The 26,179-nt window shown below is 34.2% G+C and overlaps 1 protein-coding gene across 1 annotated transcript in view; it reads right to left on the reverse strand.

The window, feature by feature from the left end:
- The window catches only part of Prosalpha2 (proteasome alpha2 subunit), a 107,239-nt gene that overhangs the window by 32,703 nt on the left and 48,357 nt on the right, over window positions 1–26,179 (reverse strand). Inside the window, exons 4-5 of the mRNA XM_090404584.1 lie at window positions 20,225–20,347; window positions 6,695–6,776 (exon numbers count right to left, since the gene is read on the reverse strand). Of these exons, the coding sequence (XP_090260710.1) occupies window positions 6,695–6,776; window positions 20,225–20,347 (205 nt within the window). The remainder of the gene's footprint in view (window positions 1–6,694; window positions 6,777–20,224; window positions 20,348–26,179) is intronic.

The following is a 26,179-nucleotide window of genomic DNA, read 5'->3' on the forward strand; positions in this document are numbered from 1 at the left end:
CTCTTGGAATCTTTAACACGTTGTGCAGAAGGAATAAAATTGTGCTCCAAACTCTTTAGGTAGAGCATAATCTAACCAGTCTTTGAATTCTTGATACCATGCAACCACATTATTTATTAGTTCATTTCTTGCTACTGTCTTATTGCCATATATTAGTTATACCTCATGTTTCTTTGGCCAGTTTTACTTGACATAAAAGCAGACACAATGTCATGCTGCTGCTCTTCACCCAGCAATGTAAACATTGACACTCTCCTCTTGTTCACCACTTTGTTGGTGAACAAGAATCGCATAAGGCAAAGCACATCCCTTTGGGTGTGTGTATAATGCTATGCATTATACGAAAGGCCGATACCTACACTGGTTTGTATATTTTCTTTATTTTTTTAAATGAAAAACTATCATCAATTAGTTCTAATCCAGAGTATATTAATAATAAGGTGTTACACCTCTCTGCTTGAAGTTTGCTGTCCCCTAGTTGTCTGATGAAAGTTTTTCACTTGGATATAAATTAAATTAGATGCCAAGAAATTATATTCTGTTTAATCCTTTATTCAAGTGTAAGCAAAGTTCACACATTAACTATCTTCATGACTATGCTACTTGCATATAGAGGCTAATGACTTTACATCAATTGCCCTTAGCAACCCATAATGCAAAGCACATATCCTTTCGGGTGTATATAATACTATGCATTATGGGAAGGGCTACTATCCAGAAGAGATACCAAGGTTGAAGTAATGCACAAGTCATATATTTCCCGTATACGAGTAGCGAAAAGATGTAACACCTTATTATTAAAATACCCTGGATTAGTGATACTTGAAAGTTTTTTTTCATTTGGTTATTAATTAAATTAAATATTCTGTATAAGTAACACAAAATCACAATTGAAAAATATTCAATAGATGGATTAATTACAGATATTTCAACTCATATGCTTCAAAAATTATATATCATGCATCATAATCTGTGTAATACAGTTAGAAATCAAAAAATTAAACAATGAAAGCATATGGAGAACGGAATCTCTCTCTCCTTATATGCAGTCGTAAAAAAACAATACTATTAGGATAAATTGAAGTGCAATGTCTAGCAGCGCATGTGATTACTAATACTAGCCACAGGATCGTTTATAATGATGCCAAATTACTACATAGAAATTTCCATAAATATGAGCACCTCTTTAAAGAAAGTTCCAAAGTACTTCAGTATGCATCCCCCAAATCTCCACCTTAATGATTGACTCTCTATGTCAAAAATATGGGAAATTATTATTAACAACTACACTGTTTAAGTTTAATAAACTGTATATAAGTTTTTATTAAGTGTAACACATATGCTCCAAAATTTTTTTTTTAATCATGTGATTATTGATCCTAATAGTATAATTTTTTACCTGGCTGTCTCACAACTATATATATATAAGGAGAGATTTCATTTTCATATACCTTCATTGTTGTTTAACTTTTTGATTTCTAATTGTATTACACAAACAATGATCCACAATATGCGAATTGAAACATCCATAATTAATCCATCTTAATTAAATATTTTTCAACTCTGACTACATATTACTTTATACAGAATGAATAACAAACAATTATCTCTCAATAAAAGTATATTAAAGATGGCAAGAAATTATATTTTTAATCCTTTATCCAAATATAAGCAAATAAAGTTTGCACATTAAGTATCTTCATGACTAGGCTACTAAGTATATAGAGGCTAATGACTTCCTATTAATTGCCTTGGAATCCCATAATACAAAGCACACATTCTTTCGGGTGTGTATATAATGCATTGCATTAAGGGCCCACTACCCAGACTGGTTTCTATCTTTTCTTTGCCAGTTTTATTTATTTTTTATTTTATGACAAACCATCATCAGCCATCTCTAATTCAGAGTATTTTAATAAGGTGTTACACCTTTTTGCAACTTGTACACTGCTTGGAAAGAAGTCAACAGATGCCACAGTGTGAAGAACAAACAGCAGTGGCACCCACGTTAATAGCATGTAGGATCTCTTTTCGTTGCGATGACAGCAGCAGTCCTAAGGGCATACCTTCCACAAGCATACGATAGTGATCAATAAAGATTTTGGACCATTCTACCAGTGGGACAAACATCTCTTGACCTCAGAATGCTAGAGTTCATCCCAGATGTTCAATAGGGTTGAGATCAGGGCTCTATGGAGGCCGGTCAAGTGTGTGGTAACGTTCATGTCCACAAACCACCCAGTTAAAGAAGCCTTATGACAGATTGCATTGTCTTACTGAAAGAGACAATCACCAGTTCAGTAGAAACACCACAAAGTAGGAAGCATTACATTGTCCAGAATGTTCAGATACCTCTCAGAGTCCAGTGTTTATGGTACCACAGAGGTCTGAAGACAAACAAGGAAAAACAAGACCATATCATCACACTGCCACCACTAAATTTCTTGGTTTGGATTATGCAATCTGGTAAAAGATGTTCACCAGGTATCTGCCACACCTGTCAATCTGCTCAGTGGAGAGTATTGCATGATTTGTCGTTCCATAACACAGCTTTACAAGCTTCTGCGTCCCACTGTACGTACTCTTTGCACCACTGAAGACAATGCTACATGTTGGTGCAGGTAATGTGGGGCATGAATATTGCAGTCCTACCATAGAAACCCAATTTGTGAGCCTCAATTCTGAAAATGTTTTTGTGTAGATTCATGTTCTAGTCAATGTCCATAACTCCACATTCAGCATGTTGGCTGATGAATGGTGGTTTTTGCATATTATCCTTTGTAGCACCCAATGTTTGGTGCTTGTTTGGTGAGTGTTCAGCAATTTGTCAACAAATTGCCAAACAGATAGGACTGAAACATGGCATCCTATCATGCCTCTTTCAAATTCTGTCAGCTTCTTTCTCACAGCCATTTCGCCCAGACACAATTCTACGGACTTGGGAGCATCACACTCCTCCAATTTATACTGGCTACAAACACACGACTTGTTACATGGCACGATGCACCTGCTCATGGGAGTGTCCACTGACTTCTTTCCAAGGAGTATATATGGGGAAATATATGACTTCTGCATTACTTTAACTTTGGTATTCTGATGATAAAAGTCGAAACTGATTTGGGTAGTGGTTTTTTCCATAATGCAGAGCATTATAGACAAACAAAAAGATGTGCGTTTTGCATTATGGGATACTAAGGCAATTAATGTGAAACTCAGAAGTTTATTTTTCACTTGGTTAGATTATAATAAATTTGGTTTAATCCTTTATCCAAGTATAAGCAAACAAAATTTGCACCTGAAAATATCTTCAGGACTGAGGTAAGGTAGTGCAACACCAGGCAACTCCGAGCAAAGGTGGACCAAGCTCTCATCACTCCTTGTCTCAGTATCTCTCATAATGCAAAGCACATCTCCTTGCAGACATGTATACTGCTATGCATGGTGTTGCACTAACTTACCTCGGTCCTGAATATATTTTCAGGTGCAAACTTTGTTTGCTTACACATGGATAAAGGACAAGTAAGTAAAGACTTATTCAATCAGTCTTGTGATTGAATAATATAATAAGAATTTAATTTGCCATCTTTAATAATAATAAAAAAAACTAGTGTTATATAGACTCTCTACTGAAAACAGCTAATGTTTTTCTTATTTTCAGAGTCAATATCTTTTTATTGTTGATTTTCATACCAATTTGTTACAGCAGTTATTCAATTTAGTCAAAATCTAATTTATTTTTGGGTATCATTTAAAGACCTAGAATTTTGACAACAGGCTGCTTCATTAACATGATTCATATAGCTAACATGCCGTCCAAAAGATTCAGGCAAGCTACATTTTCACCCATATATGAAAAATGTTTCATGACTACAGCCAAATGTGGACATATTTATTGTCAGCATATAAATAAATTATATTACACAAAAATGTGTCATAAATTTCGTACAAATTTCTTACAGATGTAGTTAAGAAATTAATGTACAGTGCTTACAGAAAATAATGTGGAGAAACATTTCAGTATGGAATATGTCTGCTCCAAACTGCAATGCAGCTCTTACAATGTTATACCATGCTTAGCACCAAGTGATTCACAAGTTCTTGAGAAAAACTGTCCCACTCCTCCTTCAGAGCAAGGATGAAGCCTTGTTTGTTTTCTGGAGGGGGAGGATTTCGAGCAGCAATGTGTGTCTCCCCATTATGCCCCAATAAAACATGTTTGGGATCTGGGGAGTGTGCTGGCTACTCGATTCGATCAATATCCTTAGTCTCCAATAATATCTCCACTGCTCGTGTACAATGTGGTGTGGCAATATCATCTATAAAAATGAATTCTTCACCTACAACACCACGGAACAAAAATGATTCACAAGTTCTTTAGAAAAACTGGCCCACTCCTCCTTCAGAGCAAGGATGAAGCCTTGTTTGTTTTCTGGAGGGGGAGGATTTCGAGCAGCAATGTGTCTCCCCATTGTGCCCCAATAAAACATGTTTGGGATCTGGGGAGTGTGCTGGCTTCTCGATTTGATCAATATCCTTAGTCTCCAATAGCATTTCCATTGCTCGTGTACAATGTGGTGTGGCAATATCATCTATAAAAATGAATTCTTTGCTTACAACACCACGGAACAATTGAACATGATATAGTTGCAATTTGTTTACTAGTCATATTCCCTTTTTCTATAACTTGTAGTTTGATGCATCCATTAAGCATAATGTCACTTCACACATTGACACGGACAGCACTGCCAAATCTCTCTCTTTAATAACCCTGACCTTTATGGATACATCCCCACTCAACACAAGCTCTATGATGAGTTGTGGATAAAGGGATGCAGGCTACAAGCCTTCAGGCACACAGACCTACTTGTCACAGTTTGTCGAGATATCTGCATACCAGTTCTTCCATGGTGCGACTTGCAAGTTGACCTGACATTGTGAGCCGATTACATTTTGCTATTATAACCAAAAATCTGTCTTCATGTTACATGGTAGAGTGAGGGCAGCCTCTTATCCAAGTTTGCAACTCCATTCTTTCACGAAAAGAGATTCCCTCAAACACAATTCATTTAGTGCAGCCTTTTACCTTTCATCCTGACCCCTTTGCGTGCGATTTGAAAATTTGAATGTCCACTAACTTTCTACTCAAAATCATCAGTTACACAAATTGCCACAAGCTGATTCGTCTGAATTTGTGGTTGTAATATTCAGAAATAGTGCTCATCCTTAGATTTTGACACCAGTATAGATAATGATGAATGAAAGTGAAGATAGTGCATATCCTTATCCATCTTCCTACACTTCAATTATATCATGATTTAGAACTTAAATACAGACATGTACTGCTGAAGATAAAGTCCATATAACTGTACTGTTTCAAACATCTTTTCTATTTAACAATGATAATATGCTTTTTCAGATTTACAAAACATACATACAAATATGTATTATATTCACATGATTTTTCAACTATAAATCAAAGTGAAAATCAGATCCTGACAACTATTTGGAATAAAAATCCGGCTCGTGTTTCTCCAGTTTCTGTTCAACAATTTTTCTCAGCTTCTCCTAGGTATGCTTGCATCGAACATTTAGAAGGAAAATTTCTCTAATTTTTGCACTTTTATTTCTCTTTTGATATTATGAGAATTCTGATCATCCATCTGCAATCTACATTCTGACCAGACCTTCTAAATTATACATTATACTGTGTAGTAACATAAAACATTCATATCTGAACATTTCTAGTTGAATATTATCTCCAGCTGCCTTTAATTTAATGGCTCTTCTATCTAAAATACTATTAACTACTAATGAATGCTTCTGATTTAATAATCAGATAGATTATTAAATCTATCTTATTTAATAATAGTATAATATTTTAAATAGTGGCTTCACACATGTAAATAGAATTTATTACTCCTATATCTTGTGTGAAGTTATTTAAAACATTATACTATGTTTAACATGCATGTCTCTATTAAAGTCTAGTAACTGATTTAGTAATCTTTCAAAGTAATTACACCAAGCATCCAGAATGTCTTTATTTTCAACTTTTAAATCAACTTTATGCTCTCTGATTCTTTGTGAAATAATATTTTCTCCATTTCTTTCCTCCATTTCTAAGCCTCCAGAACATTTTGCCAAATTCTTGATATTTACCTTCTATATACTTACCAAAGGCTTTTCATGACTTTAATTACTTTTACACATAGCAAAGCTTTCTTACATTTTTCTCTGCATTCTTTCAAAGTATATGCTAACATACTTGCTAGGAATCTGAAAAAATAGATGATTTGAAAAGAAATGACAAGGAAAAGCCACTAGAATAGAGACTTAACTGTGCCAAATTATCATAGCATCTTGTACACCTCCTGGGATTACCTATCAAAAAATTTATGATACTGCTAGTAAATTTCATATATAATTATTTCTATTCAAGAGTTCAAAGTCTTCACTGACAGAGAAAAGAAAAATAATCAAAAATAGACTGTTTACAATCACTACACTAGTAAAGAATATCAAACAAATTAATTTTGATTAAACTGTTTTATGAAATTTCATCTGAGCACTTCTAGTATAATTAACACACTTCCAATATCTACACACACACACACACACACACACACACACACATTGTCTGTATTCCAAGCAAATATTTTTTTTAAAAAAGTAAACATTCAGATAGAATACTTACTGAAGGATCACACTGGAAAAGATATGGTCGACCATCATCCCATCCAGCAATTAAGAGAGATACACCAAATGGACGAACTCCCCTAAAATATATAAGACAAAGGTTGAGAAGCTGTGAGAATGAAAAAAAAAAAGTTAAAAGCTAAAAAATAAAGCCCCCCCCCCCCCCAAAAAAATGCCACTATAACAGTCAAAAATCTTTTTAGAAATTTGCAGTTTGTGTGTGTGTGTGTGTGTGTGTGTGTAATGCAACTCCCACCCATGAAAGGTTGGTAATCTATGGCAGTATAGCAGACATATATTACTGTGATTAGACTGATGGTAAGATAATCTGGAATCTCCCTTTTCTAGAAAACAAACATGATACATTTTTGGGCCAGAAAGAAGGAATACTAGCATTCAGCCAGTTATCAACGACTAACTTCCATAGAGAACCTTTATAAAGACTATCTGAAGGTAACTTAGCCTGTCTCATACAGAGGTGGAAAGGCTTTTCCCTCCCACACTATCAGTTTTTTCATCTACAGAATACATACAGCCATAATATACTGGGCTCACAGCCTTATCTGTTTGATCTGCTATATCAGTTTTATTCCAAATAACCACAACCAACCAATCAACTAAACCAACTGTCTGAAAGATTTTTTTAACTACTACTAATTTTTACATGTGATAACTGAAGACAAATAACTATAATCTAAAGAAGCACAGTGCTTTCGTGACAAGTTTTACCATTTAAAACCTTATCTATTTTATTCCAAATAACCACACTCAAATAACAATCAAGTAATCAAACCAGCTCTCTAGAAGGTTTTTTGACTATTAATAATTTTCATACAAGACAAGTGCAACTACTTTTATCATTGTGCTGACCTAACTCCCTCTTCTTTCCTTCCATCATAATGAAAGGTTGTAAATCATCTTTTATTATGGGAAAAGTACATGTACATTTAAACAAATGTTGGGCCTATCCAACAGTATTTACAAAACATAAAGTTAGCAGACAAACAAGCAACATCTCAGTTTCAATTAAAAGTGATAAAATTTAATAAAAGAAATTAAAAATATTCAGGAATTATATTTTTATATGTGCATCTTGAAGTTCAGACTCATTGTGGAAAGATGATCACCACCACTGGTTGCATATAGGCCCTAGGTGATACTTGGCCCAGGACTAGCCAAGTATCCTTTTCCTAGCATAATTTATTAGGAAAAGGTAGTTAGTCTTATATTGTGTGTACAAATTATACATCTTCTCATGACCAGTTTGTCAGTCTGTGAAATGAAAAACCAAAGTTTAAAGGAGAAAATCCTACCATCTGCATCTGACACTATGCTAACTCAACTTCTGTTTAATGGTCATATAAAGGTTCCACATGACCCAGACAGGATTTCAACCCAAGTCTTAGTCTTACCAAAGGTCAATGTTAAAGGACTGACTGACCTGGGTTGACAGGTCAGTCAGTCCTTTAACAATGTGTGACAGGCATTGTAGTTAGTATGGACTCTCCCAGTGGGAAGACCATACTAACTACAATGCCTGTCACACATCTTAAACTCGTATTGAGTTTAAGAAAGCATGCGATAGCGACAACAAGAATTTTGGGCCATTCTTCCTGGACTGTTGTGAGGAAGTTGTCGCTTGACGTCACCTGATGCACCAGTTCATCCTACAGATGTTCAAAAGAGTTGAGATCAGGGCTCTGTGGAGGCTAGTCAAATGTATTGATGTTCATGTCTACAAACTACCCAGTTAAAGCAGCAGCCTTATGCCACGATATATTGTCTTGCTGAAAGAGACAATGGTCAGTTCAATAGAAACATCACAAAGTAGGAAGCACTGCAGTGTTCAGAATGTTCGGATACCTCTCATAGTTTAATGTTCAAACACAGAGATCTGAAGCAAAACCAGGAAAAATAAGACCATATCATCACACCGCCACCTATGAATTTCATAGTTGGGATTACGCACTCTGGTAAGAGACATTCACAGGGTGCAGAATGGACTACTGTGGGGCTAAAACTGCAAGGAAAACACAGCAGATTCTGGTTTTGTATAAGGCTTTGATCAGGCAACACATGGATTATTGCATACAGATTTGATCACCTGGTTTAAGGATGAAGACATATTGAAAAGGGAACAGAGAGAGAGAGAAGTGACTAAGATCACTGCTAGACAAAGCAACTTGCAGAATCTGGAGAGGAGGGGATATACACTGCTTGGAAAGAAGTAAATGAACACCATAGTGTGAGGAACAAACAGCAATGGCAACCATCTTGTAGGAAGATGTAGGACCTCCCTTTGCTGCAATAACTACAGAAATTCAATGCTCCATAACATGGCTCTTCAAGTTTCCACGTCCTACTGTACATGCTCTTTATACCACTGAAAACAATGGTGCATACTGGTTTGGGTAATGAGGGATTTGCATATTGCAGTTCTACCATGGAAACCCATGATGTGAGCTTCAATTCTGAATGTTTTTGTGCAGATTCGTGTTCCAGTCAATGCCCAAAATTTCGCATTCAATGCGTCAGCTGATAATTGGTGATTTTTACAAATTATTCTTCTAGCATCCTACAGTCACATTAGGGGGAGTGTGGTGGTTCACCCACTGCAGATAGCACTTGCAGTTGACTCCATGCACTTCTATCCCTGACTGTTGACCAAGTTGGCCCAATTTGTCAACAATTTGCTGAATAGATAGGCCTACAACATGGTATTCTATCATAATGCCTCTTTCAAGCTCTATCAGCTCTTGCAGCCATTTCACACAGATGCAGTTGCACTGAATTGGGAACATCACATTCCTCCAATTTATACCAGCTACAAACACATTATTCATTACATGGTGCAATGCACCTTGTCCACAGGAATGTTTGTTGACTTCCTTCTCAACAGTGTAACTGAGACACAATCTGGTAAGGGGTTATTACTAGATGAATGTCGATGAGGATTTTCAGGGAATGGGAAGAGACAAGAAGATAACAAAACACCAATCACTCGAAGTACGAGGGTGTTAGCAGTGGGGGAAGGGAACAGTGGTATTTTGCATAGAAAGTGGTGGGTGACTGGGATGCATTACCTGAGAGAGCAGTGAATGCATAAATAGTGAACAATTTTAAGTATGGCATTAATTTATTTTCATGCTGATGACGTCTCCATGATGCTTAAGAGACTAGGTGCATATAAAATTTTCTGCACATGCAGTATCTGTTATTATCAGTTCGACAAGGTTTGCATGAAAATACATATTAAAAATGTAGAGAAAATAACAAATATGGCCTAGGTTTTCACTACTTACAAAAAACATCAGGTACTGCCAACTCACAAGAATACCATATATAGAATTTAAGGGCTGTTTGGAATTTGAAAAAAAAAACCACTGAAATGATAAGGTGTCCCATAAAGTATAACAAAAATCAAGACCTTATTTTAAACCAATTATGGTCAGCATACACCAAGCAACTAAGTTGGAACTAGGTTATGATAAACATTTCATACAACAGTGAACTACGTGTTTAAAATCTCATCACAATATGCACTATCAACTTTTATAGGAATTAATTTGTTAATATAAATTTTTCAAATTAAAATATTTTATTCCTGATGAAGTGCTCCACCTTTCTTTTAGTGTTATAAAGTGATCAGCATTCATTTTAGAAATTATGGACTTTACAACCGTGTTATAAATAACTCTTTCAATATCCTGATGTTTCGATCTTCATATTAAGATCATCATCTGGAGCATATACAAATATACAGGACAAGCTAAGTTACATTACATACAGTAATGTTTCTCTAGCTTACTGTAGGTAATGTAACTTAGCTTGTCCTGTATATTTGTATATGCTCCAGATGATGATCTTAATATGAAGATCGAAACATCGGGATATTAAAAGTTATTTATAATATGGTTGTAAAAGTCCATAATTTCTAAAATGAAGTACTCCACAGAGAGTAGAAAAACAGTAGAATGAAATAATCTTTACTCAGTGTATTTTCATTTAATATTAAACAGAATTAATACCTTAAAATATATGTAATAAGTGTGTCAGAGAAGCAGAAATTACTGAAAGCATTCTCAGTTGTGCAGGAAATATAAACCCAAGTTTAGATGATAATGATGTCAGTTTTGTAGAGAGACTCAGTAAAGATGGCTACAGATGCTGATGTTATCTTGAGAAAATTCTTTGAAGATCCAAATGGTACCAAACATTATTTAAAAATTGAAAAACAGTTATTTTTAAAGTTGCTCCCTTAAAGCAGCAACTAATTGCAGATTATCTGCAAACATAAAATGTCACCTCTCTCTCTCTCTAATCTAGATAAACCGCGTACAGATATCCCTTGATATATGCGGCTTTGATTAGCACAAAAAATTACTGTGATGACCATAAACTTGATATATGCAGTATCAAATTTGATTAGTGTGGCCCAAAAAATTTGAAAATAAGCAAAGCGTTAGACTTGGTCAATGAAACCGATCAGATCACGTGGTACGAGTCATGCTCCAACGTTAATAACTCACTCTCGGCCTCAGTGCTTCAATTTATCAGCAGAGCGTGGCAAGTACAGATGTACATGTGTACGCTTACGGCCTAACCATGTACAGCGAAACCATGGGCCTCGAAAAAGAGTAATAAACGAAAACTTATTACTTTGGATACTAAAATTGACATTATTAAAAGGTTTGATAACGGAGAAAGCAAAGCAAACATCGGAAGAGCGCTAGGCTTTGAATCAACTCTACAAGCCATTTTAAATAAAGCAACTGCTGCGACAAGGCAAAGTGGCATCTGCATCTTTGAGTATGCAGTGTAGTAGGTATAGAAGCCCATTAATGATCAAAATGGAAGATTTACTATTTCTTTGGCTAGAAGATTGTAATCAGAAGCGTATTGCCATCGACAGTAATAATCTTATGCTCAAGGCTTTAAGCCTTTTTTCTACACTTAAAGAAAACAAATATCAAGATGTGACTACAACATTTTCTGCAAGCAAAGGCTGGTTAGAAATTTTCAAATCTCGATCCAGAAGAAAAAAATATAATATTAACAGGCGAAGCAGCAAGTGCTGATAAAGATGTTGCAGCCAGATATCCAGCTGAATTAAAGAAAATAATCGAAGAAAATGGGTATGACGATCATCAAATATTCAACGTAGACGAAACTGGCCTGTTTTGGAAGAAAATGCCAACAAAAACATTTTTAGCAAGAAAAGAACTAACCACACCTGGTTATAAAGCATCCAAAGATCGCTTAACACTTTTACTTGGAGGTAATGCCGAAGGTGATTTCAAATTAAAGCCAATGCTAATTTATCAAATAATGAACCCAACGACTTTTAAAGGCTGTAACAAACATAACAAACAATCCCTTCCAGTAATATGGGAATCAAATAAAAATGCGAAGTGAACCATTCTTTAAACAACTGTTTGGTACCAAACAGTTGTTTGAAGAATGGTTCAAACAACTAATGAAAATAATTTAGCTTTCAAAGTTCTTTTAGTATTGGATAATGCCCCTGGACATCCCACCTCACTTAATGATTTAAATAATAACGTACAGGTTGTATTTTTACCACCAAATATGACATCTTTGATACAGCCTATGACCAGGGAGTAATTTCTGCATTCAAGGCTTACTATATTAGAACTTTTGCACAGGCAATTCAAGCTACAACTGGAGACGATCCAATAACTCTAGAGGAATTTTGGAAAAAATACGATATTAAACAAGCAGTTATAAACATTCATGAGTCTTGGGAAGAAGTGACAGCCAACTGTATGAGAGCAGTCTGGAAGAAACTTTTGCCTGAATCTTCAAATAATTTTGGCAGTTCTATTAATCCCGTCAACGAAGTCATCGATAATATTGTTTGGACTGGAAGTGCTCTTGGCTTTGAGAATGTTGATTCAGAAAATATTCGAGAATTATCGAAATCACATTCGAAAGACCCAAGTAACGAAGATCTTCTTAGAATCGAACATCAATAGGCATATGAAGAGGGAGAAGAAAAGGAAGATGTATCTAAAGAAATCACTGTCAAAGAACTTGAAGAATTGTTCAGTACAATTGAGAAGGCAAAAGAACTTATACTAGAGATAGATCCAAATGTAGAGAGAAGCATGAACGTTAGTCACAGTTTAGATAAACAAATTGATCATTATCGCAAAATCATGGAGGAGAAAAAAAAAGCTACCACTGTTCAATTTACATTAGTTAAGTTTTTTATAAAAAATAAATATTTAGATAAGTTTTTATGTAACAAATATATATAAATAAAATATATAAATACATGTCACCTTAAAAAATAAATGATGTTTACATTTTTATATTTTGCAGGATTCATTATAATTATTCCCATTAATTCTTAACATTGAATAATGCGGTTTTGATATATGCGGTGTCCATTGAGGATTAATTAACCGAATATATCAAGGGATACCTGTATATGTGTATTGGTTATGGTGATGAGTGTTTCTTATGAAATAATACTACTTTTTTTAATGGAAAGGAAGAACTATAAATGTTTGTTGTTAAATTACATCAACCAGACCATGTTTGCTCTTCAAACATGGTCTGGTTGGTTACAAGATGGTTATAAAGTATGAGCTGCTTCATACTGCACTACCCCAGAGTAGGCACTGGTGTAGTGCAGTTCACAGGGCTGGTTTGCCTGCTTGCAGGATGAAAACCCCAGATAAACTGTTGGAAAAAACCCTGCTGTCCATGCCCAAGACCAGCTAACTTAGCTATGGCTGAGGAAGATCCTTAAGGACCTCACGGCGTCGACGGGAATCGAACCTAGGACACTCCTTCCCCAGGCAAATGGTTGCGAAGCACATAGCCACTAGGCTAACAGTGTGGACGTACTACAATATATCAATATGTGATATATTGATATAATTTTTTTCATGCCTTAACTTCTGATACTGAAATTATTTCTGTGTATCAAAAGTGTCCTCATTTTTAATGAGGGGAACAGCTAAATGTACAGAATTTTCAGCTTTTTTTAGTATTGTAAATAAAGATTTCCTGTTACTCTAATAAAGAATGGTGTTTATTTTAATCTTGTTAGCCAGGAGAAAATGGGATCAGTTCAGTGGGAAATGAAAAATTTCTTTTCTCTCACTTACTAAAGGCCAAGTTTGTCTTAGTCTAGGCTAAACTGTTTGCAACCATTTATATACTTTGTGAAATTTTAAAAGCTTGTTATATTCTAATTTTTCAAATTTCTTATCTTCTACTAACTTTTATGGTATTATTTTTCATTGATTTCAAATGCCTTTTTTGATTTGGTTCCTATTATCTAGCATTTACTGGTGATTTAAAGTATTTTAAGTGAAGCAAGCCAATGCATTTATACATCATACAATCAACTTCATTAATTCTCTTTCCTTAATATATTCACAACATTCTGCTCTGAATTTGTAAGATTATACTCTTACTTATGTTCAGTCAAGAATCTTGGCTGAAATTTTTCTCTAAAAGATATTAGTATCAGTATTTTACTAGTATTCTTCTCAGATGGACATCATTTCCTGCTGAACTATAAAGCAGAAAATTATGACCAACTGAGGAGAATTACTAGGTTTGGTCCCATAGTATCAGTTGCATCTAGTAGAGTGCTCCAATTATGCAATACTGAAGTGTATCCTTGGAACGTGAAGAAAAACAGAGTAAGAAGAAATGCATGCACCATCTTATTAAGCAGATTCTTAAGGAAAAGTAGATGTGGAAGGAATACTATATATACACAAGGATAATGCCATTATGAAAATTATAAGGCAGAGGCCAGATTTGTATGTTACCAGTATTATATGGAAAGCTGAGAATAACAAACTGCTGTGCAGGATAAAGACAGCTCAAAAAGAATTCTACCATTATGCTGTAAGAAAAGAAAGAGCAAACGTGAAAGAATAACCCTACTGAATGTAGATGTATGCAGGTGGCAGATGCGAAAGTAGTTGTTCAACTAATGAGTTCCCATTTTGCTAAGAAAACTATGATCTGGCATATACAACATGGAGCTCAATGCTGTTTCTACAGTACTAGAAGAAACTCAGCTTCTATCAATATCAAAGTCAAAAACAAAATTTTAAATAAAATTAAAGGCAATCACATGTCTAATGAATACAACAAAGTAACATTCAGGAAATTATTGATAATTATGATCTATCAACCTGACTGCAAACCAATCATCACAGATACAATTTTAAAATTGTAAAAGCATACACAAAAACACTTAAAACAATAAGTGGGAAAAAGACTAAAAGCCTAAAGTCCTACGAGAGGCACCCTCTATGAATGCTGTTGGGAGAAGTGTAAGAATTAAGCTTTCCCAAATCTTGGGAAGTTTGACACAACCATATTCATTAAGATTAGGTTGGGTTTTCCAATATATGCTGCTGATTCCAAGAAAAGACTTTCACGTTTATTTTTGTTATGTCCCCCCCCATTTGATTCTGTACAAGGTATCCAATGCATGGTCAGCTAGACCCAACTGATTGTAGTTATGGCAGTGGATGTATTTCTTAGATTCTTTTAAGCAGATCATCTAGTTTGATCATATTAAGATAATTTGCACAAATAAGGAACCTTGTAAAACACCTGGAACAGAGAGGAGAGATAAGGGCAGCCAGCATCAGATGAGGTTTCAAAGCAGTACAGAAATCATATATTTGTAATATTCTCGCTACGTTTTTTGAGGTGCCCCAGATATACGGATAGTAATAGCATTACTGTAGTCTGTATGGTGAGAGGGATAGGAGGAGGTGAGAGGAACAACCAATTTGTTAATCTTTTTTGGCATTGTAATCATTGGACAAGATGGTCTGGCAAACATGTGATTAGAGTATCTAAAAAAAGACAGATTTGTTCTTTTCTTTTTCTATAGTGAACTGGATTCTCGGATGCTTGATGAGGTGTAGGAGGAAGGAATCTAATGTGTATGAGCCATGTGGCCAAATAGAGAACACATTAATATCTGAGCAAGAAAATGTGTTCTCTCTTTGGCCAGACTTTGATTACAATTCAAGGACATCAAGAGGATACTGCATTTTTGGAATCCAACAAGTCCAGTGGGAAATCAGAATATATTAAAAAACAATAATTAAAGAGAATGATGTATTTGATTATTACTATACTTGATTTACTGAAAGATGTAAAGAATAGCAAATATAAGGAAGAGAAAGACACAGCATGAATAAAAATACTTTCAGTACTGTAAAATGGATTATGAATAATTTACATCTATAACATTATATGTGTGCTTGTGTTATAAGTATTTGGGGGGGGGGGATGTGAAGTAAAGAATGGGATGATGCCTTAACAGAATGCGTATACCAAAAGTGGTTTGCCAAATTCCGTTCTGGAGACTTCGACGTCAGTGATGCACCTCGTGCCGGTTGCCCGACCAAGGTTGATTTGAGTGTTGTGAAGGATATCATCGAGAAAAATCCGGCAAAAACAGTGCGAGAGATTGCTACAGTACTGAACATATCCCATACAAGCATTGAAAACCATTTGCACAAGCTGGGATATGTTTCAAAATTCAATGTTTGGGTGCCGCATGAATTGACTGAAGCCAATATGACTGCTCGCATATCCATCTGTGATTCGCTGCGATGTTGCCAAGAAAATGATCCATTTTTGAAGCGGATGATTACAGGAGATGAAAAATGGGTCATGTATGATAACGTGGCATGTAAAAGATCATGGGGACACAAGAGCAAACTGCTGCAAACAACTTCGAAAGTGGGATTGCACCCAAAGAAAATCATGCTCTCTGTCTGAATCATGTACACTTTCCATGATTCAGACTTGGCAGGACACCAAGGATTTTCTAGAACTTGGGAAAGAATAAAAGATCATTACATCTGGAAAGGTATGAAGAGTGACATACTCACATATGTCAAATCATGCCATAAGTGCCAAATAAGATCCCCTTTCAGAAGAAAAGCTCCATTACAACCATTTCCAATTCCAACTACACCTTTTCAGGCTGTTGCTATTGATGTGGTAGGTCCACTGGCAATTACTAATAAAGGCAATAGATACATTCTGGTAGTCATAGATATGCTAACTAGATTTCCTGAAGCAGTGTCGATGAAGGATCAAACTGCAAAAACTATTGCAAGGAAGTTCTTGAATATGATAATTTGTAGATATGGAACTCCTCAGACCTTACTTTCAGATCAAGGAGCAAATTTCACATGTGGACTGTTGTTAGTTATGTAAATTACTCAACGTTAGAAAGATTTTTACTACACTTTACCACCCACAGTGTAATGGTATGTGTGAGAGGCTGAATAAAAATATAAAGCAAATACTTTCCAATCTAGCAAACACTAAAATGAATGATTGGGACACACATTTCTCCAACATTATTTGCATGCAGATCTGCTTTTCATTCTGCTATCAAAGAAAAACCATCTTTTGCTTTATATGGCTTTGATCCAATCTTTCCTAATGAACTTGTTTCAGTCATTCCTAATACAGGATACAATGACATAAATGAGTATCTTGAAACAGTAACAGATAAATTTTCCACTACTCATAGATTAGAAGGTGAAATAAGTAAATTCAGTTCACAGAAAACTAGGCAGTATATAAATCATTTTAGAAAGTATAAGTCATTTGCACAAGGTGATTTAGTATTGTTAGATGATAAATCTAGTATAAAAAGGGTTGGGAAATTAGGTAAGAAAGCTTTAGGTCCATATAGAATTTTAGAGAAATTTTCTCCTGTGAATTTTAGGATTCAAGATGTCAAAAAATCCTATCAGAATTTTTTAATCTATCAGAATGTACATTCTGATAGGTTAAAAAAGTACTTTTTAGGGAATAAAAATCAAGTAATATTAGGAGACAATATGAATAGAATATTGAAAGATGAGAGTTGTTTTTCTAGTACTAATTGTGCATCTCATTCACAATCAAATAGTAGGAAAGGGAATAGTTTTAAAACTTGTAATTCAAATACACAGCAAAGGAGAAAATTAAATTTGGTAAAATAAACCCTAATGCAGGAAATTTTAGAAATCCAAAAGTACATATTTCAAATAACGTACAATGTAAGAGTGATGATAATCAAACTGATTCTAACATTGATGAAATTATAGCAGAATATAATAGGTTAGTTAATTTGGAGTTAAATAAACAACCAGAGGAATGTGAAAATACCTCTAATTTAGTTAGTAAGAATAAAGAATATCAGAAACCTGTAGAATTTGATTCTGTTAGTGATGACTCTGTAGATTTAGGGCATAATTCAAGTAGTTTAAATGAAATATTTGAGAAATATAGAAATGAGATTTGTAAGTATAGTAAACTGGAAGAAGAAAATTTCGAATCATCTCTAGCATCAGATGATTCCGAAAGTGTAAATAATGATCAGTAAGAATCACGTTATTTTTTAAGATCTAGGAATAAGCATTAAAAGTTTTATTAGATATAGGGGTTAAATATTTAAAATTTAAAAAAAAAAAAAAAAAATTTTCAGAGAAAGATGAAATGTAAAAATAATCATAATTTAAAATTCTGAATATTTTTACGTATTGTTTTCATAATACACATTGTCGGCACTTGCGATGTGCCCGTTATGGAAATTGTTTTGTCAAAAGTGATACGTAAAGCAGTTAAAAAGTTTATGTACTTACCAGATTTAAATAGTTGTATTACTTTAAAATTTTTTATAGTAGTTTAAAATATTAAGTTTTGTGTTTTATGAAGACATTCTCTTGTCGTTAACGGAAACAACCGTGCCATTGCACCAATCTGAGTGAACCCTTATAGATACACTCGGAATTAAAAAATAATTGTTAGAAACAGAGATCTCAATGGTAGGATTAATATTATGATAATATCCTTTCAATATAAACATCTCTATATAAAAATTCCTAATTACAACACCTTTATAATCTTGGGTGGGATTATAAAGGTGTTGTCCACTACGAGGTGTTACCGTCAGGCAGAACGATTGATTCAACTGTCTATTGCTCACAGTTAACGCGACTGACCCATGCAATTGGCAAATCAGAAAAGAGTTGTCATTCACCACAACACCAAACCCCCCCCCACACACCGTTAACAACCCAGTGTAAATTGTTACGTCTTGGCTGGGATGTTTTGCCGCATCCTCCGTATTCACCTGACCTGGCACCTTCTGATTACCACTTATTCCAATCGTTGCAGAATTCTCTGAACAGGAAAACCTTTGCTAATGAGGAGGCTGTCAAAAGACACCTGGATCAGTTTTTTGCCAGTAAACCTCAGGAGTTTTATGACCACGGCATAATGAAGTTGGTGGACAGATGGCAAGAGGTCATTAATAAAGAGAGTCAATATATAACTGACTAGTATGTATTATATATATTAAATAAAATGTGTTTCATTCCACTCTGAAAAACCGAACAAACTTATTTGCCAACCCAATACTTTCCATAGCATACCAATAGTTGTATCCTGAGCTGATGGTTTTTAACAACCACTTAGTGCAAACATAACACTGTTACCCTTCCCTCCAAAGCACAATTATCTCCTATCACATGCACTGCCACACCAGTGCAGATGATACATGTTGTTGTACTGTGTAGATTAATTTAAAAACATATGCATATGTGTTTCAGTAATAACAATTTCAAGATTGTGATATCATTTGCCAGGAAGAACCTCAATTTGCTATTATGAATGTTTAGAACTTTCACTATTTGCATTGAGCTTAAAACAGCATTGATTCTATAGGACCATCTTGATCATCTTACAAGATCTTAACATAATCTTTATTAACCTTTGCCATCCTCAGTTCAGCATCACTGGTGAACAACTGGATATTTCCTCTCAAATATCATTAATGAATAAACTGGTCACCTGAAAGCAACCAACTGTTGTTCTATGCTATTCTAAAGTAAATTTACTATAACTGCTATGATAAACTATCCCTATGAATTTGATATAGTACACTTTTTTTGACATCATTGACCAACATCGTACTTTTGAAAATTGCACAACAGTTTCTATAAGGGAGAACAGATGCACATTTTTAAAATGTGCACAAAAATTTACTTCAAATTGTGTCATTTTATTTACAATGAGAGAAATCCATTCTGTGAAGTAAGTTGGGAAAAGATATCTTCTATTCTGACAGCTGTACAATGTTTTAATATTAGCATGAAAGAAATTCACATCCTTCAAAAAAGAATTTTTAAGTCCCTATAATTATCAATTCCCCAGAGTAAGGGTCAATGGACAAATGGATTAAAATTTGTCCAGTTTTTTTAAGTTGGGCTACCAACTCTATCATACCAGCTTTGTTATACTATAGAATTACTATTTAGAAACTTATTCAACACTGAAAATACTTAACAAAAATTCACAATATTCATAATAGTTTCCATGTATAGTTAATTTCAGAGAATTTCATTTATAAATGTACAAAAGATTTACATGGAAACAGATACGATAATTTGTAATGATCAGTTAAAAATTAAGCTAGTATTATTTTTTAAATATTTAAAATGCTTACCCAGACTGTGTATACTCCTGCATTATATATGCTACTCTTTGTACTAGCTGACCTGTTGGAATTGGTTCCCCATACATCATATAATACTGTTGAGCTAATTTTCGAGCCCTTCTAACTAATAATCTAGAAAATAAATGTTTACGATTCAGTTTATCAAAAGTGAAATCAAAATATCCAAAAGAAAGCAATACTTTTTTTTAAATAAAAAGAGCAATTTGTAGCAATTCAGGTTACAGGGTACATTAACTTCTCTCAGTCTGCAACTATTTTTTTTATTTTAAGTAAATAAAAAGTGAAGTTTTGCAGCAATTCATCTCTCTCAATTAAATTATGCTATTTGGCATGATCCATTCTTTACTTACTGTCAGCAAATTTTAAGTTTCATGGATAGTGAAAAATCTAGTCTCAATGGTGTTCCTCTGAATGTCCCCAAACTCTGTTAACTTATGTTTGCTTTTTACATTTTCAACATCCCTATATTTGTGTATCCTGTATTCAAAATGAAATCATTAAGCTAATAATACATCGCCACAAATAGTACAGTTGTAATACGAATCAAATGATAAAAGATTTTTTTAAAATTCTTTTTATTAAGATGGCTTATCATTTTTGTTTTATGATATTGGCTCTTTACGTTAGAAATTACAGTTACTCACTTAGAAACAATATTTAAATTTCAGAAAACAAATTCTATATGCAGTTTTAATATTTAGACTGGTTAATAAGTATTTTTATAACTTTCAAAAGGTAATATTTATTTCAGTTAGGATAACTGGGATTTATCATCGTTAATACAAATTTAAAAGAGGTCAGGTTCTTGACATATTTCACTACTTTTAACTGGTTAGCTTGATCAAGGTAATATACTCAATTATTCACTTTTGTACTTTTTACTCAAATTTTCTTTATTATTTTTTACTCAAAATGCTTGATTTTTTACTTCTGTGTTATTAATAAACCATTTAAAGTACTTTATACATTTAAACACTTGCAGTATCTAGAATGAAACCTCAGAAGTCTAAAACACTGGTGGAAGTGATGTTCTCGCCACCACAACGTAGGGAATGCCGAACCTTCTTAAAGTCAAGTTGGTTCTACAGAAACAGAATAGTCTACACCTTCATGTTGGTGGCCCATTAGTAGGTCCTAGATATATCCTTCTAGCCAACAGACATCAGAAAGGAGGAAACAAGGAGTGAAGTAACACAGGGAGGGGAACTCAGGTATATCACTCACATCCCTGAAAGACCAAACCTCTGTGAAGATTTTCATCATCTGGTGTGATACCATCACTCTGCTTACTGAGAGCTTGAAATGGCCAAAAACCATGTTTAAGCTCCAGAGTAAAGACTCAGTGAGTAACCCACTCAATATGGAGAATGAGAGACCCAAATATTTCTTTCTTTCTTTCTTTTTTTTTTTTTTTTGAGAATGCAACTTTAAAATGGTTATTCCATAGATCACTGCTAGACAGTATGAGATATTGATCTAAATGAGTAAATATTGCTACCACTATTCTGCCAGGTGTGTTTGGAGGGAGTACAATAGTGGACATACATATGTGGTGGATGCTGCAGAAGAGTCAGGTGAAATTCTCCATATGTACAACTTAGTAGGAATCACTATTATAATTACTATATATACCACATCCTTCCCAATTTCAAATCACACAACCATAAAAATGTCCAGCAAGGCAAAATCAATTATATGCAGATAAAAGCAACTGCCCAAAGCCTTCAAAATTATACATGGGCTTAGTTCCCAACCCCAATATTCATTGTTGGTTCATTTCCATCTCTCTATAAATTAACTGTACCTACTTTTCCTAACAGAAATTCAAATTTCAGCCTTAAGCACAATTCACTACAGTTGAACACAATTATACTCTAGCTCTTTTCATCTTAAAGAGACAGCAGTTGTGTTTGTTCAGATATATAATATCACAGTTTCTAACTTTGTTCTATTCTTGATCTCTGATCTGTTAAAAATCTCTCAGTCTCATAATATCCCATTCATTTGTTGTCTGTAATGCTATCCTAATGACACAGCTTTCCCAATAATGAGGTTAGATCAAGCAGGCAGAGATGGCACTGCTATCACCAAAGAACTAAACATGCCTACCAGAACACTCCATAGGCTTAACTACCCTGCTAACTATTGTTCTTTAGTTCACTAGCAACCCTTTTAAGATTACAGTTGATGGTGATCTCTATTTAATTCTAATCACATTCTAGTGTTGATTTCTTATCTCATTGCTCAACACTAAGCCATCATCATTGTGTCATATGTAGGCTGACCATATATCCTTGAGGCAAAAATGGGATGGAAGTTATGTAATATTCTGTATTCATGAAAAAGTAAGATGATAAAAAAAAGTTTTATTACATAAACATATTGAGTTTACTGTTATTCTTCAGTGACAGAACCCATACAAAAATTTAGGTAGACATAGGGGGGGGGGACTGTATTTCACCACGATCGTACTATGAATATTTCTCTGATGAAGTGATCTTACGCAGCAAATTTCAGTCTTTCAACACCTTATCATAAAACTTCTCACACTCCATAACACAATTTTATCTTACAACTAACATAGTCCTCATTGTTTCGACACTTAATCTATATTTCTCCTTTGACTACATACTGTTCATAACAGAAAATATTCTCTCAACAGGTGCTCTACTTCCTGGAAGACAAAGAATAAACTCTACAATATTACAAAAATTTGAAAGTTTAGGAGATTTTCACTCATTTCAGAAAAAAATCTGTACCCATCTATCAGATACAGGAATGTTTTCTTTATTTCATGTATTCAACTGCCTCACAATTATAGATTTTATGAGGGCCAGCTGATTGAATACACGAGTTTCTCTGTTTCTGTGTGTGTGTGTGATGAGTTCCTCGTTCAGGCTGTACTGTATTTCTTTCCATTCAGGTGTCTTCCTTAGTGGCACCCACTTGAACTTCTCAGTGTTTCCTAAATTGCACTTTCACTTATTAACATATTCTAAGCTGGTTTCATAGAAATTCTCAACTACCTCAAAAAATTAGCCTAATTAATTTCTCCTGAATTTACTAACATTTTTGGTTGTTTTTTGACATCAATAATTACAAGCATTTCACTTTTTCTAGACTAAATTGGTTACAAGATTTTCAATGTGCATGGCTACTTCTGTAGCTGAAATATTATCTTTTTCAATTAAGTTAATGTATGTTTGAAATGTAGACACTTGATCTCTTGCAAATGACAACCACAATTTCAAACATGGATCTTCAAGCAATTTTCACAACAGGGCATTTTTCTTGAGAAAGAAAATAAGAACGAAGCCCATCAAACATGCTTAAAATTCTGTCAATTGATGGACCCGAGGACAAAAATCTTGTATTTCCATGCTCTAACAATTTAGTGTAATTGTTTCCTGCAAAGTCACAAAAGTTTTTCAGTTCTTCAACTCTAACTATGTATATATTGAAGTATTTGTATACTTTCACTGCAAAACATTCAATATCAATTGGTAAATATCAACAGCACACTGGAAACATTGTGTGCCCCACAACCAATACTGATAACTGCCTCTTCAGTTAGTTCAGTTTCAATTTTTTGCCAAGTCTTTTGCAAACAACAAAATTGGTGTTCATGTTATCCTCACACAAAGCAACAATTTTGTTTTGTAAGGCAAATTTGTCACTTACTTCCTTCAACACAGCACACTACAGGTTGGATGTTTCACCAGGTAAGGAAATAAAGTCTATAATTTTGTCTTGAACACCACGATTTGGCAAAAAGTACTGCACAACAACTGGAAAAAGTTTGATATCTTTTTTTGTTTGATGCATCTAAACTGAATGTAATGCTTTTTGTTTTATTCAAATCCTCTATTATTTTGCCCAATATGTATGGTGATAAAACGTTGGTAATTACTGCTTCTGATATGGTACATGTTTAAAATATTTTGGTTCATAAATTTTATTTATCAATGTTGACAAGCAGTCATTTGTGCAAAAACTTTGGCCGCAACGCACAGTGTGATAAGCAACAAGAGCTTCACTTGCTGCAATTTTATCGCTTTCACCATCACATCTCACCATAAACAAGCTGATGTTTTTAACTGAAGCCAGAGTCTTTTCAGCATCCTTATGTTTCTGGTTATGTAGATGTTGATGTTGCTTCTGCCTCCATTAGCAATGAACATAACAATGTTGGCATACCACTTTTGATCCATCACTACACAGCCTGTCCAGTTTAATACATTTGAAGTATTTTTGGTGATCATCATTAAAACTGCAGTTTTGCTGCTGACATTCCAAGGATAGACTTAAAGATTTAAAAAATAAGACTTAAAACTTTAAAAAACCTGAAATCTAAACCACCAGCATTGAATAACAAAGCCACCAGTTAGCATACAAGCAAAACAAAAAGTAAAGCTACAGCAGAAAGATGCCATGTCTGAAACTCGCAAGTGTTGCCAACATGTTTTTTATTTTCTCTGAATAAATCACTGCAGATATCGATATTTAGTATTGAACAATGCGACTCCATGGTTATACAAATTACTGGTATCCATGATATTGATATACAATTATAGATTAGGAATAATAATTTATGAGTGACCAATAATTATTTTAATATATATATATATATATATATATATATATATATATTTAAAAAAAAAAGAAAAAAAAAGAAAAAAAGATACATATGGCATTAAAAGAATGCCAAGCAGAATGATCTTTGTGACTTCTCTGCCTGATTTGGGGAAATGAGGAATAACAATATTTATTCTCCATTATACTTTAAATTCCTCTCAATTACCTACATCATGATTCTCAAGAAATGTGTTGCAGTTTCAATCTAAAAAACAACAGGCAAGATTTAAACAGCCAGCCACTAACCATGATAACATGAGCAACCAACTACAAACAAGGGATGATAGTAGCAACATACAAATAAGATAAGAAGAGCAGCCAAATGCCTTCAATGAACAGTCATGTGATTAACCTTTCAAGCCACACCCTGAACTCTTGCTCCTTAGTAAAGGCCTAAACTCTGGATTGTTTTCCTGCCAACAAGGCAGAGAACACTTGCTTTGCTAATCTTTCCTCACCCATTCTATTTAAGTGACCATGCCACCTGAGATTAGCTCTGCTAACGCATTCCTGGATGCTGACAATGTCAAATTCTTTCCTAATATTCTCGTTTTTAATATGATATTGCCAGTGATGCCAACTGTTCACGACTCTAATCTTTCTCAGGACTCTCATATCTGCAGTCTCTAGTCTTTGGTCAAGTGTTTTATTTCTGACCCGTCTCTCAGATCCATAAGTTAAAATTGGCTTGAATGCTTGTATACAGCTAATTTTGTGTTTTGACTAATTCCTCTCTTATTCCATATAAATTTATTCAGTTGACTTCCAACCATAACAGCTTTATTGATTCTGTTGTCTATTTTCATATTTAATATACCATCTTCACTAAAAATCTTGCCTAAGTAGCTGAAATGTTTTACTTGTTCCACAGGTTCTCCATTCAAAACACAGTTGACATTTTCAACGATTCTACCTATTTTCATTGTCTTTGTCTTTTTATTGCTAACCTTCATACCATATCTATTACAACAGTTATTCAATTTAGTCAGGGAATCTTGCAAACTTGTAGCGGATTTATTTAGAAGTATAACATCGTCTACATAAAGCAAAGAACATACATTAACATCTCCAATTCTGATATCATGTTTAATACCACTTTCCTTCAAAATATAGATAATGAATAACAGAGGGGATAATGTTCATCCTTGTCTCACACCAATTTAACATTAAACCATCTTCCTGTACTTCCTTCAATTCTAACTGCTGACTTGCAACTCACATAAAGACTAAGAATAGCGTGATATAATGCCCCATTGACACCATATAAAACTGTAGCGTATTGAATAGCTTCTCTCTTGGCACCTTCGT

This window comes from Typopeltis vanoorti, chromosome 15 (genome assembly GCF_054136105.1).
Source record: "Typopeltis vanoorti isolate ZY-2024b chromosome 15, IOZ_Tvanoo_1.0, whole genome shotgun sequence".
NCBI classification, from domain to species: Eukaryota; Metazoa; Arthropoda; class Arachnida; order Uropygi; family Thelyphonidae; genus Typopeltis; species Typopeltis vanoorti.